The sequence below is a fragment of the Chiloscyllium plagiosum genome, unplaced genomic scaffold (assembly GCF_037043375.1).
Source record: "Chiloscyllium plagiosum isolate Xiang-an unplaced genomic scaffold, Cpla_swu_hap1 HiC_scaffold_22, whole genome shotgun sequence".
Classification (NCBI taxonomy): Eukaryota; Metazoa; Chordata; class Chondrichthyes; order Orectolobiformes; family Hemiscylliidae; genus Chiloscyllium; species Chiloscyllium plagiosum.
Genome location: NW_028270160.1, coordinates 50,114,097 through 50,128,299, shown reverse-complemented (window position 1 = coordinate 50,128,299; position 14,203 = coordinate 50,114,097). Strand labels below are relative to the sequence as shown.

At 42.4% G+C, this 14,203-nt stretch overlaps 1 protein-coding gene across 2 annotated transcripts in view; it reads right to left on the bottom strand.

Annotated features, from left to right (window-relative positions):
• The window catches only part of atad1b (ATPase family AAA domain containing 1b), a 44,889-nt gene extending 33,995 nt beyond the window's left edge, over positions 1-10,894 (bottom strand). Inside the window, exons 1-3 of one of the 2 annotated variants that reach the window (XM_043712394.2) lie at positions 10,762-10,894; positions 8,424-8,611; positions 430-528 (exon numbers count right to left, since the gene is read on the bottom strand). In XM_043712394.2, the coding sequence (XP_043568329.1) occupies positions 430-528; positions 8,424-8,597 (273 nt within the window). In that variant the 5' untranslated portion in view covers positions 8,598-8,611; positions 10,762-10,894. Of the gene's footprint in view, positions 1-429; positions 529-8,423; positions 8,612-10,301; positions 10,453-10,761 lie in introns of those variants that run through there. The other variant, XM_043712393.2, reaches the window with a different exon arrangement.
• Between the last annotated feature and the right edge of the window lie 3,309 nt (positions 10,895-14,203).

The window sequence follows — 14,203 nt, the reverse complement described above, 5'->3', positions numbered from 1 at the left end:
CAGCAGTCAGGTAACCCTGGTTGAATAAAATATAACGTACAATTTAGAAGGACACAAGAGATATTATTGAAGAATGTCATTTGCTTCCAAATTGGAATTGTATTTAAAATTCAGGGAAAAAGCTCAGTTACACTCTACTGAACAGAAGACAGAAGTTAGGTCCACAACTGCCATAATGGCAGCCTTCCAAAGATGGTCAACTCATTTTATGTGGAGCAAGACAAGGATCAAGTCATCCTTTGACAGTAACAATAAGTAAACTTAAATTGCCAGCTAAAAGGAAAATGGAGCAAGCTGCCTTGAATAAAATTTCCAATACATGCCAATTACAATGGTGCATAGCAAATATAAGGATTAGTAATTCTACCCTATCCACATTTTACTTTGCAAGACAGCAAGAACACCACATACAATTATAACATGTCTTACTTGCATACTCAGGGGGTCCACTAGATGGGCTGCAATGTTCATCTCATATTCGGAAAGCTTGACATTTTTTACGCCAATCTGCTTCATTAGTCTTTCTGCCTGCAAGTTAATTAATAATTAATCTAAAATACAAACAGAACATAAGGATAGTCCCACAGCTTCACTTCGATCCTAATTCACTCTCTTGCATTCCAAACGCATTCAATATCACAAACTGTATTTTAATATTACTTTCAACAGAAACATTATTACATTTACTTCTAAATGTATATCACAGTTAAATCTTTGTCATCCAGCAAATTAGGGAAATGGGTGGAGACAGTTAATCAAAAAAGTCTGTTAATGGGAAGTTACATTACTCCATGCACGAGACAAGGTGCTGCTTTGTTTTTCAGAGTTTGAAGGGAGAGGGGAAACAGCTGGGCAGTCAAGGACCCCAGTACAGCACGGCATCACAGTGAAATGTGAACAACTAAAAACAAGCTGACAGCACAAACTTCAACACTTTTTTTAAAGAAATCAAGCTGTCAGTTTTATTGGCAGTTACTTCGAGTGATATATCTTTGTTCAGGTAAGATAACTAAAAATGTCATAATTTCAACATAAAGCCAAAAACAACTTCTGCAGATTTACAACCTGCCATCATTATTAGTTTTTTATTGAAAGAATGCATTATCTGAACAGTTAAAATAACCAGTTTTTAAAAAAGAAAATTCTAGCTGTCAAAATTTACAGTAACTAGAGAATTCTGCTTGAGTGTGTGCCAGATAATACAGTTTACTTTTTCATTAAATTTATTTATAATTTGAAAATTTTTATTTAACAAATATTAATTTCAAAGGAAATAACTGCACAGCAAGTTTCATGGATTATACACATTATTTATTAGTCAGTTAATACAGCTTTAATTTTTAAGCTATATTTCATTTAAGCTGTCTCAAAGTGCTCAGGACAAAGTACAAAGTAACAACTTCTGCAACATCTCAAAGGTAAGAACCCTAAATATGCTTTTTTAAAATACAAACCTTTTAACAATGTTATCTTTTTCAAAGAAAAGGAAGCATTCGGATTTAATGTTTATCTAAATATTCACATTCTCCTTCTTACACAGTAAACACAATCACCCTAGAGAATAGATTTAGCATTACAGTCGATAAATTAATATTCTCACTTTGATACTAAATGTGGATTGAGTACAAAGGGGATTTTAGGAAATATACATTTCATGAACAAATGAAAAAGAAAGTATGAGGGTAAAGAGAACAAGAGGAGCAAGAGTGTATACCTCCTTCATTAATATTAAATCAAGCAATAACAAATAAATTGCACAAAATGACATTTCACATAATCTTAAATTGTTTTTCCAAAACAATCGAACTATTCTCACTTAAACGAGAAAGACTGAATCTGAATTTTTGGTATGCCACTCTACTTAACAAAACTATTTACCAGAACAGGATTAAATAACTAGCAGGTTGGGGAAAGGATGCTGAGCTTCTCAGATCAGGTAATACAGAGCTTTAAGCACAATTACATTTCTAAATTACAATTAAATCATCCATTCAAATTTGTCATTCTGCACTCGAGAAAGCAAATCTTAATGCTCCTAATATACAAGCATGGATAAAATGTTTTAAAGAATTACAACACAATCTATGTCTTACAAAATCTCTGATCTTTCACATGAGACATTACCAAAGAAAACAATATCATGTTACACTTTTAATAAATTGAATTCAAGATTTTCAACAATCACATTGACAATCCTCAGCTGTAGTCTGCACACTTTTCCAACTGTACAGATATGAAGCTATCTAAGCCTAATGGTAACACAAAGGAAACAGTTAAGACCGATTGCCAGTATTAAAGGTGCAAACCTAAGAGAAACTTGAAACGTAACTTAGGGTGAACCTTAAGCAAGCATAACTAGGCACAGAAAATAACATACCATCAAATATACCATTGAGCAGGATAAGACATAAAAGGCAAAATATTGTGGATGCTAAAAATCTGAAACAAACTAGAAAATGTTGAGATAATTCAGGAGGTCTGGGAGCATCTGTGGAGAAAGAAAGTTAATGATTGAGTCCAGTAAGACTTTTCTTCATAATGGTTCTGAATAGTTCCGAAGAGGAGTCAAGTTAAGACTTTTTTATTCACCGTAGGATGTGGGCATCACTGACTGGCCAGCATTTATTGCCCATCCCTGGTGTCCCTTGAGAAGGTGGCCCCGAGCTGCCCTCTTGTACCGCTGCAGTCCACATGATTTGAGATGATAACACGGTTTCTCTCTCCAAAGATGTTGCCATGCCTGCTGAGCTGGATAACATAGTTCATGATTGTGAAGAACAAGCCTGTAAAAGAAGCTATGAGAGAAAGTGAGGGCTGCAGATGCTGGAGATCAGAGCTGAAAATGTGTTGCTGGAAAAGCGCAGGTCAGGCAGCCTCCAAGGAACAGGAGAATCGACGTTTCGGGCATAAGCCCCCTTCGTCAGGAATGAGGAAAGAAGCTAGTTATTTGAAAAAAGTCAACACATAGAACAATTTACTCAGGAGGATTGCTGGAGCCAGTACTCCAAGAATATTTGAATATTTTAACAAGAAGACAGTAGGCATTGTATTCTAGAAGAGTACGACCAAGTGAGGCAAAACTTTTCTTCACCTGAACATATTCTGCAAACCTTCTGGGAAAATATAAATTAAGCTGGGATATATATTTGAAATGGTCACAATCCAAGAGTGATGTCACCTGCTCTGAAGTCTCCAGTAAAAATTAGTATGTGTGTCCTCAAATTTATGCTCACAATCCAAATTATCAGCCTGGAGCAAGATTATCCAACCTTTAAAAAATTGAGACCATGTTTCTAGATGATGTTAGTCCAATATTTCTGTTCTGTAAGCTTTCTCCATAAACTTAGAACCAGAACTAATTTAAATTTCCATGTGTGTCCCCCACTCCTTCAGATTACAAAAACAAAATCAATATTGCATGGTATTCATTACATGGACCAACTCTAACAGCCAGCTCCTGGACAACGTTAATGGAAGCTATGAGGAGGAGTGATTACATGCAGCAAACTCATCAACCTTGAAAAGTCAAGTCTCAGGTGATGGGCTCCTTAAATCGTGGACAGAATGTGGTTTGGAGATAACAGAGCCCCAACTAATGAAAAGGAACAAATGATTAATTAGAAATGCTTAGCTGTGAACAGCAGTGCTCATGATTTAAAACGTAACTGGAGAAGGAATACAATACAAAATACAACATTCTAACATAGAAATACAGGAAAAGTCACCACATCATTAAAAGCACAATTCTGCATTTTAAAAATTAGAAATTCCATGGGATTCAAAGAACTAACAGAACTACAAATCTGAACTAACTGTAAAATATTAATAAAACATCTGGGTAAAGCAACAGAGAACAAAACTGTTCCGGTGAAGTCACAGATAGTCAGCCTATTCTAAGTTAAAAATCACACAACACCAGGTTATAGTCCAACAGGTTTAATTGGAAGCACGAGCTTTCGGAGCGCCGCTCCTTCATCAGGTGGTTGTGGAGGACATAATTGCAAGACACAGAATTTATAGTTATAAATTCTGCTATCAATTCTGTGTCTTACAATTGTGTCCTCCACAACCACCGGATGAAGGAGCGTCGCTCCGAAAGCTCGTGCTTCCAATTAAACCTGTTAGACTATAACCTGGTGTTGTGCGATTTTTAAGTTTGTACACCCAAGTCCAACACTGGCATCTCCAAATCAAGCCTATTCTAAAGTTTGAGTCAATGCAAACTAACCATGTGCTAATAAGTAATGTCAAACTGTTATTACTATTATTTCATCAGATTTTCTTTTGCTTTATAAGTTGGTATTACTCCAGGTTCTGTGCAATACTGTGATTTCAAGTTCCAATCTAGAAATTTGGGCTGAAACTAGGCTGACCTTCCAGTCTAGTATGGTGGGGTGGGTGGGGTAGTGCTGCATTTTTAACAGAACATTCAATGGATGAGATAGGGAATCAAGACCTTATCTGCCCTCTCAGGTAGGTATTAAAGACTCTCGAGCTTATTTGAAGATTTGGTGAGTACTTTTCAGGAATGTCCGAGCCAATATTAACCTTTGACCAACATCACAAGTCCAGATTTCCAGACCATTTATCTAGCTCTTTATGGGAGCTTATTCTGCCATTTCAGAAGTGATTATACATGAAAGTACTTGATTAGTTGTAAAGCACTGTCGACAGCTTTTCAAAACCAGAGCAAGTACGTAAAATGCAAGTTATTTCTTCAACACTCCGAAGGCAGATTGAAGACCGTCATTCAATCCATTCTATGGATAAGATGATAGATCAATGTGCTGACTGCTGCAATACACATTTATGAAAAATAACATAGCAGCAGAGAATTCTCCCAATGTCTTGCCTAACATACATGTCCCAATTGACCCCACGAAAACAAGTAATTAACTATCATTTATTTCATTGCTGCTTTTGGAATTACATGCCTGGCAAAATTTTGCCAACATCTTAGGTACTATATTTTAAAGTAATTTAATTGTATTTGACACATTTGGAGATTGTAGTACTTCGTACTCCATAAATTGATTATTCATTTCAGCCAATTCTTCTAAGAGCAAAGAGGAAAATGAAAATTAAAAAGCTGTGCATATGATCATAGCAAACGATAACAAAATTTGCATCTACATATAGGTCTCTATATTACTGTGACAGTGCAGACTAATTTCTCAACAATGGAGGACTCCTTGAAGTTGATTCTCCTTTAAACTTTACACAAATATGCATACTCCAAGACTGCACAAAAATGAGACAAAGCACCATTTTAGATTGCTTTGGATATTGGTCAACAGATAAAAGCTGGCAAAACACCAGTATAACTCTTTTTTTGAAATTATGTCACTTAACATCCCAAAGATATCTGTGACAGTGGGGCTCTCCATTATTGGCAATACCTGGTTGACTCTAACTGACAGGTACAGAGTGGACAAAAAAATGACACCCAACAAATTACTACAACTTTCAAGAAGAATGCAGGCATCAAAACCACCATTCCTTCACTGTCTTGGGTTAAAATCCTGGAACTCTCCCATTAACAGCAATTGTCCTAGGGACTGTGCAGTCCAATGTTACAGCTCACTAGTGTGTCTTGAAAACCAATGAGGGGTGAAAGCAATAGAATCATAGAGGTGTACAACATGGAAACAGACCCTTCGGTCCAACTCATCCGTGCCAACCAGAGATCCTAAGTTAATCAAGTCCCATTTGCCAGCACCTGGTCCATATCCCTCCAAACCTTTCCTATTCATCCAGGTGTCTTTTAAATATTGTAATTGTACCAGCCCTCACCGCTTCCTCTGACAGCTCATTCCATATACGCACCACTCTCTGCATGAAAAAGCTGACCCTTAGATCCTGTTTAAATCTTTCCCTTCTCACCCTAAACCTATGCCCTATAGTTCTGGACTGCCCCACCCCAGGGAAAAGACTGTGTCTATTTACCCTATCCATGCCCCTCATGAAGTAAATACTGGTACTACCAGCAATGTCCACAAATTGTGCACGTAAACATTTGTGCCTCATTTGTACTCTTGGTGAATTAATAATGTGGAATCAGTTTTTTTTCCAGTTAAGAGTGTTGTTCTTATTTGTCAGAGTTTCATTCAGTGAAGTCAACTAGTTGCCTAACTACTCAAATGAATCAATAAAATTCTATGTTCTGGATTTAAGTTTACTCAATGAGTTGGAAGGATCGTTTTCAGATGTTTTGTCACCATACTAGGTAACATTAGTGAGCCTCTGATGAAGCACTGGTGTTATGTCGCACTTTCTAATTGTGTGTTTAGGTTTCCTTAGGTTGGTGATGTCATTTCCTGAGGTGGTAATGTTCAGCAACATTTGTGACTCCTCAGACACTGAAAGAGTCTATGTCCAAATGCAATACGATCCCTGGACAACATCCAGGCTCAGGACAAAAATTCTTAAGAAACATTTGTGCCACACAAATGCCAGGCAGTGATCATCACTAATAAAACCTAACCTAACCTCCATCACTTGGCATTCAATAGTGTCAGCATCACCATCACTCCACATCCTCCACCATCAACATTCTGGGGGTTATCATTGACCAGAAAATGAACTGGACTAGCCACATAAATACAATGACTACAAGCATAGGTCAAAGACTATAATGCTAATGAGAGTCATTAACCTCCTAACTTCCAAAAGATTGTCCACCGTCTACAAGGCACAAGTCAGGAGCGTGATTGAATACTCTCCATATGTCTGCATCAGAGCAACTCCAGAAACATTCAAGAAACTTTACACAATCCAGGACAAAGCAAACCACTTGATTAGCACCACATCCATAAGTATCCACTCCCTCCATCACTAGACACTCAGTAGCGGCAGTGTGAGCTATCTACAGGATGCACTGCAAAAATTCGCCAAGGCTCTTTTAGACAGCATCTTCTATCCCAAGAGCAGTTCCACCTAGAAGGACTGGCAGCAGATACACTGAAATACCACCACCTGCAGGTTCCCCTCCAAGCCTTAGGGGGCATGATGGCCTAGTAGTATTATTGCTGGACTATTAATGCAGAGCAGGTAAAGTTCTAGCGACTCAGGCTTGAATCCCTGGAATTAAGAGTCTCATGTCCACCATGAATCATTGTCAATTGTTGGAAGAACCCATCTGGTTCACGGATGTCCTTTAGGGAAGTAAACGGCCATCCTTACATGGTCCAGCATATATGTGACTCCAGATCAATATGGTTGACTCCTAACTGCCCTTCGGGTAAGGTCATGCTGCATTTGGACATGGACTGTTTCAGTCACAAATATTGCTGAACATCGTGCAATTGTTGGTGAACATTGGAGGGAAGGCCACTGATAAAGCAGCTGAAGATGACTGGGCCTAGAACACTACCCAAAGGAACTCCTCCGATCACTTCTTAAGGTGATTAATAGCCATAGAGGAACGATCCATGTCGACGTCTGTTATCAATCTAGATTGGCCAGTCAAAATTTATAAGCTGCTTAATGGTTCCTGGTTTTGTGGAAACCGTTGACGGTCGCACCCCATTCATGGTATTCTTCATCTTGGACATAAGCTTGATTAATGAGCATACGGTCATAATTGATTCTTGATGAAGGGCTTATGCCTGAAACGTTGATTCTCCTGCTCCTCAGATGCTGTCTGACCTGCTGTGCTTTTCCAGCAGCACACTGCCACTCTGATCTCGAGCACCTGCAGTCCTCACTTTCTCCATATTGCCACATAGGGTTTATTGATGCATGTATTGCCTTTGGATTGAAATCCTCGAACTCCCTTCCTAAAGCATTGTGAGTCTATCCACAGCACATGGACAGTGGCCGATCAAGGCAACTCACCACCACCTCAAGGGCAACAAATGCGGAGCCCAGCCAGCAATGCCCACGAACCACAGATTAATAGGAAAAGCTATTTATAGCAATCCCCTAATTCTTCAGCGACATTATAGCCAAATCGTGCTGCCGAAACACACGTTACCCCAGAACTACCTATATGCAGCAATACGATCAATACAATGTACAATAAATAAAATACAATATATCAGGACCCAAAGAAACAACAAACAGTATGATTAAGTATCATGCAGTGGGCAAATCCTTGCTGTTACATCCTTTTGGTTACATTATGGTGCGATTACCCATTTTAAATTAGCCTACTTGTTGAATTTGTTGTATGTCATTCATGGCATTAGGTCACAACTATGCTGCTATTTTTAATGTAAAAACATAATCCATTTATCTTCGATACAAGGATTCTAAATAGACAAGTATCCAAATTATCTTATTAGAAAATACTAAATCTCTCAGCTGACTGTAATGGCACATGTTCCTGTCTCTAAGCATAAAATATGAAAAGAGGAAAGGCTAAAACATTCCAAAATATCAATGTTTAGTTCGTGTAATAAATTATAAAGTGAGAAACCAACCTGCTTCTGCGCTTCCAGTTTTTGTTTTCTTGTTGGATCAATGGCATCTACCATCCATTTGATAGTGTAGTATGTTACTGCACCAAATATTGTCAGACGAAAAATTAAACCAACTATTTCGTTGCGTGACAGAGGGCGAGTTAAAGAATCTGTTGGGATTTCTTTTAAAACCATTTTTACTGTTAGACCTAAAGGCAACAAAAAAAAAGGCTTAGTTAGTCCCCATGTTATTTCCTGGTTGCAGAACCCACAGGTACTGCAATACTGCAAGCTCAACTTCATTTCATTTACATAAAGGTTCATGAAATAGTGGTTAGTGCTTCACTGGCTCAATTTTGTAGCTGGTATAAACCATCTGTGCCCCACAAAGGAACCAAAGTAAAAGTGTTAACTCTGAAGAATTTCACACAAACATGTTTTATTTCCTTTTGATTGCAAAGTAAAAATCAAAAATTTCATGGCAAGCATGTAGTGAGTGATTTTCCCCAGCTTCTCCGATGATTAGAGTTTGGTGCATTTAATCATATAGTAGTTACATAATCAGCCAAATTTACAATTGTTTGCAATACTCTGTTCAACTAGTTCCATTTGTATTCTAACAGAAAACTATCGATATTTGCATTATGCTGTAATGGTAATCATTTCTTCTAACACAGCACTATGTCAATACAAAATCTTCACAAATGAAAGCTTCCCTTTTGCAAAGGTACAAAACTTGACATTGATTCAATAATTTCTCTGCCTTGCTAAGCTTGTTGTTTTCCCTAGGTAAGTGGAAGCAATGCCTCCACAGCATCAGCCTCAGCCAGAGGACTGAGGGTCAATGAAGAAGTCACATTTGTCAGAGTTTAATCAGAATGTGTAGCATAGCTATGAAGTTCATTTTTGTTCAAATTATTCCTGATAATGTTTAAGCTAGCCAATCACCACTTGAAACTGATAAATTTTGATAAGTCATGCAAGCATTAGCAATGCTATCATGTTTTGCTTCTGTAACAAAAGTGACCAGTTTCATAGTAGAAATTCTTTCAGGACATTGTGTCACAGAATAGAATAGAATAGAATAGAATCTCTAGTGTGGAAACAGGCCCTTCGGCCCAAAAAGACCACAAAGACTCCCCCGGAGACTAACCCACCCAGACCCATTCCCCTACCCTACTACGCTACATTTACCCCTGACCAATGCACCTAACCTACACACCCCTGAACGCTACAGGCAATTTAGCATGTCCAATTCACCTAATCTGCACATTTTTGGATTGTGGGAGGAAATTGGAGTACATGGAGGAAACCCATGCAGACAGAGAATATGCAAACTCCACACAGACAGTTGCCCGAGGCTGAAGTCAACCCGGTCCCTGGTGCTGTGAGGCAGCAGTACTAACCTCTGTGCCACTCCGCATCACAAAATGCACAGCACGATTGCTTCGACACAGACTACTTGTTGCAAAGGTGCAAATGAAGAACATTATTGCACTGACAGTCAACTTTTTATTGATGGTCTCTAGAAATTAAGACATTGATTTCGGAAGTAAATGGGATTCCTTCTCCTGAGCTAACAAGTCAATTTTCAAGAGCAGAAGAAGCAGCCTACATCATCATAATTTTAGTTACAATCTGAGTGCGCCAATTTTGGTGCAATATCTGGTGAATATTAGGAACGCATTATGTTAGTTACGGGGCAAATTTAACCGTACAATATTGTAGGCATTCTGAACATGCTGCGTCGTGATGAAATCATTACAATTGCTGGCTTTCATTATAAGCTTGACATTTGAGGAAACCGAATCTATCTCCATAGACGGAACTTTCGATTTCGCTTTTATTATTAGCGGTTACTTAGTATTCTCCGGAAACTGATTTCGAGAAGATTTATACCCTGGGTGAGAGTTTGCATCAGGAGTTAACTGCTCAACATCGTTTCCTGGTTAAAAACCCGTTGCCTTGAAACGGCCCCCTCTGTTTCACCAGTTGGTCCCCACTTTCTGTACTGACGTTTACATCCTCTCCATCCCTCAGCGAACACGGTAAACGAAAGTGAACTTCACGGCTATACCGCACACCCTGCGAGGTTAAATTCCGACTGGCGTGACTCCTTCAGTGACCCTCAGTGTTCCGGGCCGAGGCGGAGGGACGTGGTGGCATTGAGCGGGCCCGGCTTCCCCCCCCCCCTCTCCGCCACTCGGGGAAGACAGCGAGCGCGGCGGAGAAACGGCCACCGGCCCGAAACCCGCCCCGTCCCCGTCCACAGCCACAGTCACAAGCCCAACGAATTAGCGAGGCAGCTCTTTTCTGCACAAATCCGAAGGAAAGACATACGGAAGGTACAGAAACTCACCCACGTCCGTGCGGCAGGACAAATGTGCTCTGAAGCCCACTTCCGCTTCCGTGTCCGTCCCAACACTGCATCAGGAACAATGAACCAATGAACAATAGTTCCGCGAAACCGGCTTCAACTCAATAAGCAGCTTCATCCACCTGTTGTCTCTTTTTGGGCTCTTCCTTACTGTTTATTCCTTACCCGCCCTATCTTCTACACTAAAAAAAAGTTTCCTAGCTAAGTAAGAGCAAATTACTGCAGATGCTGGAATCTTCACTGAAAACAACAAGATGCTGGAAATCACAGCCTGTCAGACAGCATCCATAGAGAGAGAGAGAGCTAATGTTTTGAGTCCAGATGACTCTTTATCAGAGCTGTCTAGTTACCATCAATTCTGAGGAAGAGTCACTGAATGGAAACATTACTTCTGATTTCTCTCCACAGATGCTGCCAGACTTGTTCAACTTTTCCAGCAGTTTTTGTTTTTGTTTCAACTCAGCTATCACATGCACATACACCTTAATATACAGGTGGGGATTTTCATATGATCATTGACACCTACTCTGCCCTGTACTCATCAAATTAACTTTAAAATCGAGAATAATGGCAGTGCTTTACAGCATGGTTTGAATGTACACTATGATTTTGGGTCAAGACACTAGATGAGGAGAAGGGAAAATTACAAAATGCTTTTAGACTTAGATTTCAACGAATACTATTTATGATACATTAAATACTGCAATTCGTGGTAATAGGCCGCGAGTGCTAGGCCGTGTACTCGGCAGCGTCTTCCACCAGGATCAGCTGGGCCAAATGTTCCGGACTACTGGTCGGTCCGTGGCAGGTGGACTCTCTGCCGGAGGAGTTACGGGGGTTCAGCTGGAGTACCACCCATCTCCTCTACCTGGGGGTCTACCTCAGCCCGGCTGAGGAATCCTGGCCAGCCAACTGGCAGGAGCTGGAGGCCAAAGTCTGGGCTCGCCTAGGCCGCTGGACAGGACTGCACTGAGGACGAACGATCAGTCCTCAGCAAAGGACTCACCTTTGTCCCCCTCCGTCCATGCATCAATGAATTTAATACATGCCGTGACATCGAACAATTCTTCCGTCGCCTCCGAGCTTACTTTCACAATCAGGACTCCCTACCACCTTCTGAGGACCCCTTCGCCCACCTCCAACACACTGCATCCACCTGGACACCCCGCGCTGGCCTATTACCTGCCATCGACCTCTTCATTTCCAACTGCCGCCGGGACATTAACCGCCTCAACCTGTCGACCCCCCTCCCCCACTCCAACCTCTCACCCTCACAACGCGCAGCCCTCCAATTCCTCTGCTCCAATCCTGACCTCACCATCAAGGCAGCGGACAAAGGGGGCGCAGTGGTAGTCTGGCACACTGACCTCTACATCGCTGAAGCCAAACGCCAACTCGAGGACACCTCTTCCTACCGCCCCCTTGACCATGACCCCACCCCCATCACCAAACCATCATCTCCCAGACCATACAGAACCTGATCACCTCAGGAGATCTCCCACCCACAGCTTCCAACCTCATAGTCCGGGAACCCCGCACTGCCCGGTTCTACCTCCTTCCCAAGATCCACAAGCCTGACCACCCTGGCCGACCCATTGTCTCAGCATGCTCCTGTCCTACTGAACTCATCTCTACCTACCTCGACACTGTCCTATCCCCCCTAGTCCAGGAACTCCCCACATACGTTCGAGACACCACCCACACCCTCCACCTCCTCCTAGACTTCCGTTTCCCCGGCCCCCAACGCCTCATCTTCACCATGGATATCCAATCCCTCTACACCTCCATCCGCCATGACCAGGGCCTCCAAGCCCTCCGTTTTTTCCTCTCCAGACGTTCCCAACATACCCCTCCACCGACACAATCATTCGTTTGGCCGAACTGGTCCTCACCCTTAACAATTTCTCCTTTGAATCCTCCCACTTCCTCCAGACCAAAGGGGTAGCCATGGGCACACGTATGGGCCCCAGCTATGCCTGTCTCTTTGTTGGCTACGTAGAGCAGTTGATCTTCCGTAATTACACCGGCACCACTCCCCACCTCTTCCTCCGCTACATTGATGACTGCATTGGCGCCACCTCGTGCTCCCGCGAGGAGGTTGAGCAATTCATCAACTTCACCAACACATTCCACCCTGACCTTAAATTTACCTGGACCATCTCTGACACCTCCCTCCCCTTTCTGGACCTCTCCATCTCCATCAGTGACGACCGACTTGACACTGACATTTTCTACAAACCCACCGACTCCCACAGCTACCTGGATTACACCTCTTCCCACCCTACCTCTTGCAAAAATGCCATCCCGTATTCCCAATTCCTCCACCTCCGCCGTATCTGCTCCCAGGAGGAGCAGTTCCACCATAGAACACACCAGATGGCCTCCTTCTTTAGAGACCACAATTTCCCTTCCCATGTGGTTAAAGATGCCCTCCAACGCATCTCATCCACATCCCACACCTCCGCCCTCAGACCCAACCCCTCCAACCGCAACAAGGACAGAATGCCCCTGGTGCTCACCTTCCACCCTACCAACCTTCGCATAAACCAAATCATCCGCCGACATTTCCGCCACTTCCAAACAGACCCCACCATCAGGGATATATTTCCCTCCCCACCCCTCTCCGCCGTCCGCAAAGACCATTCCCTCCGTGACTACCTGGTCAGGTCCACGCCCCCCTACGACCCACCCTCCCATCCTGGCACTTTCCCCTGCCACCGCAGGAACTGTAAAACCTGTGCCCACACCTCCTCCCTCACCTCCATCCAAGGCCCTAAAGGAGCCTTCCACATCCATCAAAGTTTTACCTGCACATCCACTAATATCATTTATTGTATCCGTTGCTCTCGATGCGGTCTCCTCTACATTGGGGAGACTGGGTGCCTCCTAGCAGAGCGCTTTAGGGAACATCTCCGAGACACCCGCACCAATCAACCAAATCGCCCCGTGGCTCAACATTTCAACTCCCCCTCCCACTCTGCCGAGGATATGGAGGTGCTGGGCCTCCTCCACCGCTGCTCCCTCACCACCAGATGCCTGGAGGAAGAACGCCTCATCTTCTGCCTCGGAACACTTCAACCCCAGGGCATCAATGTGGATTTCAACAGTTTCCTCATTTCCCCTTCCCCCTACTCATCCTAGTTTCTAACCTCCAGCAACTCGATCCCCTGACCTGTCCGGACTTGTCCGACCTGCCCAGCTCCTTTTCCACCTATCCACTCCACCCTCTCCTCCCTGACCTATCACCTTCATCTCCTTCCCCACTGACCTATTGTACTCTATGCTACTCTCTCCCCACCCCCACCCTCCTCTAGCTTATCTCTCCACGCTTCAGGCTCTCTGCCTCTATTCCTGATGAAGGGCTTTTGCCCGAAACGTCGATTTTGGCCTGTCCTCGGATGCTGCCTGAATTGCTGTGCTCTTC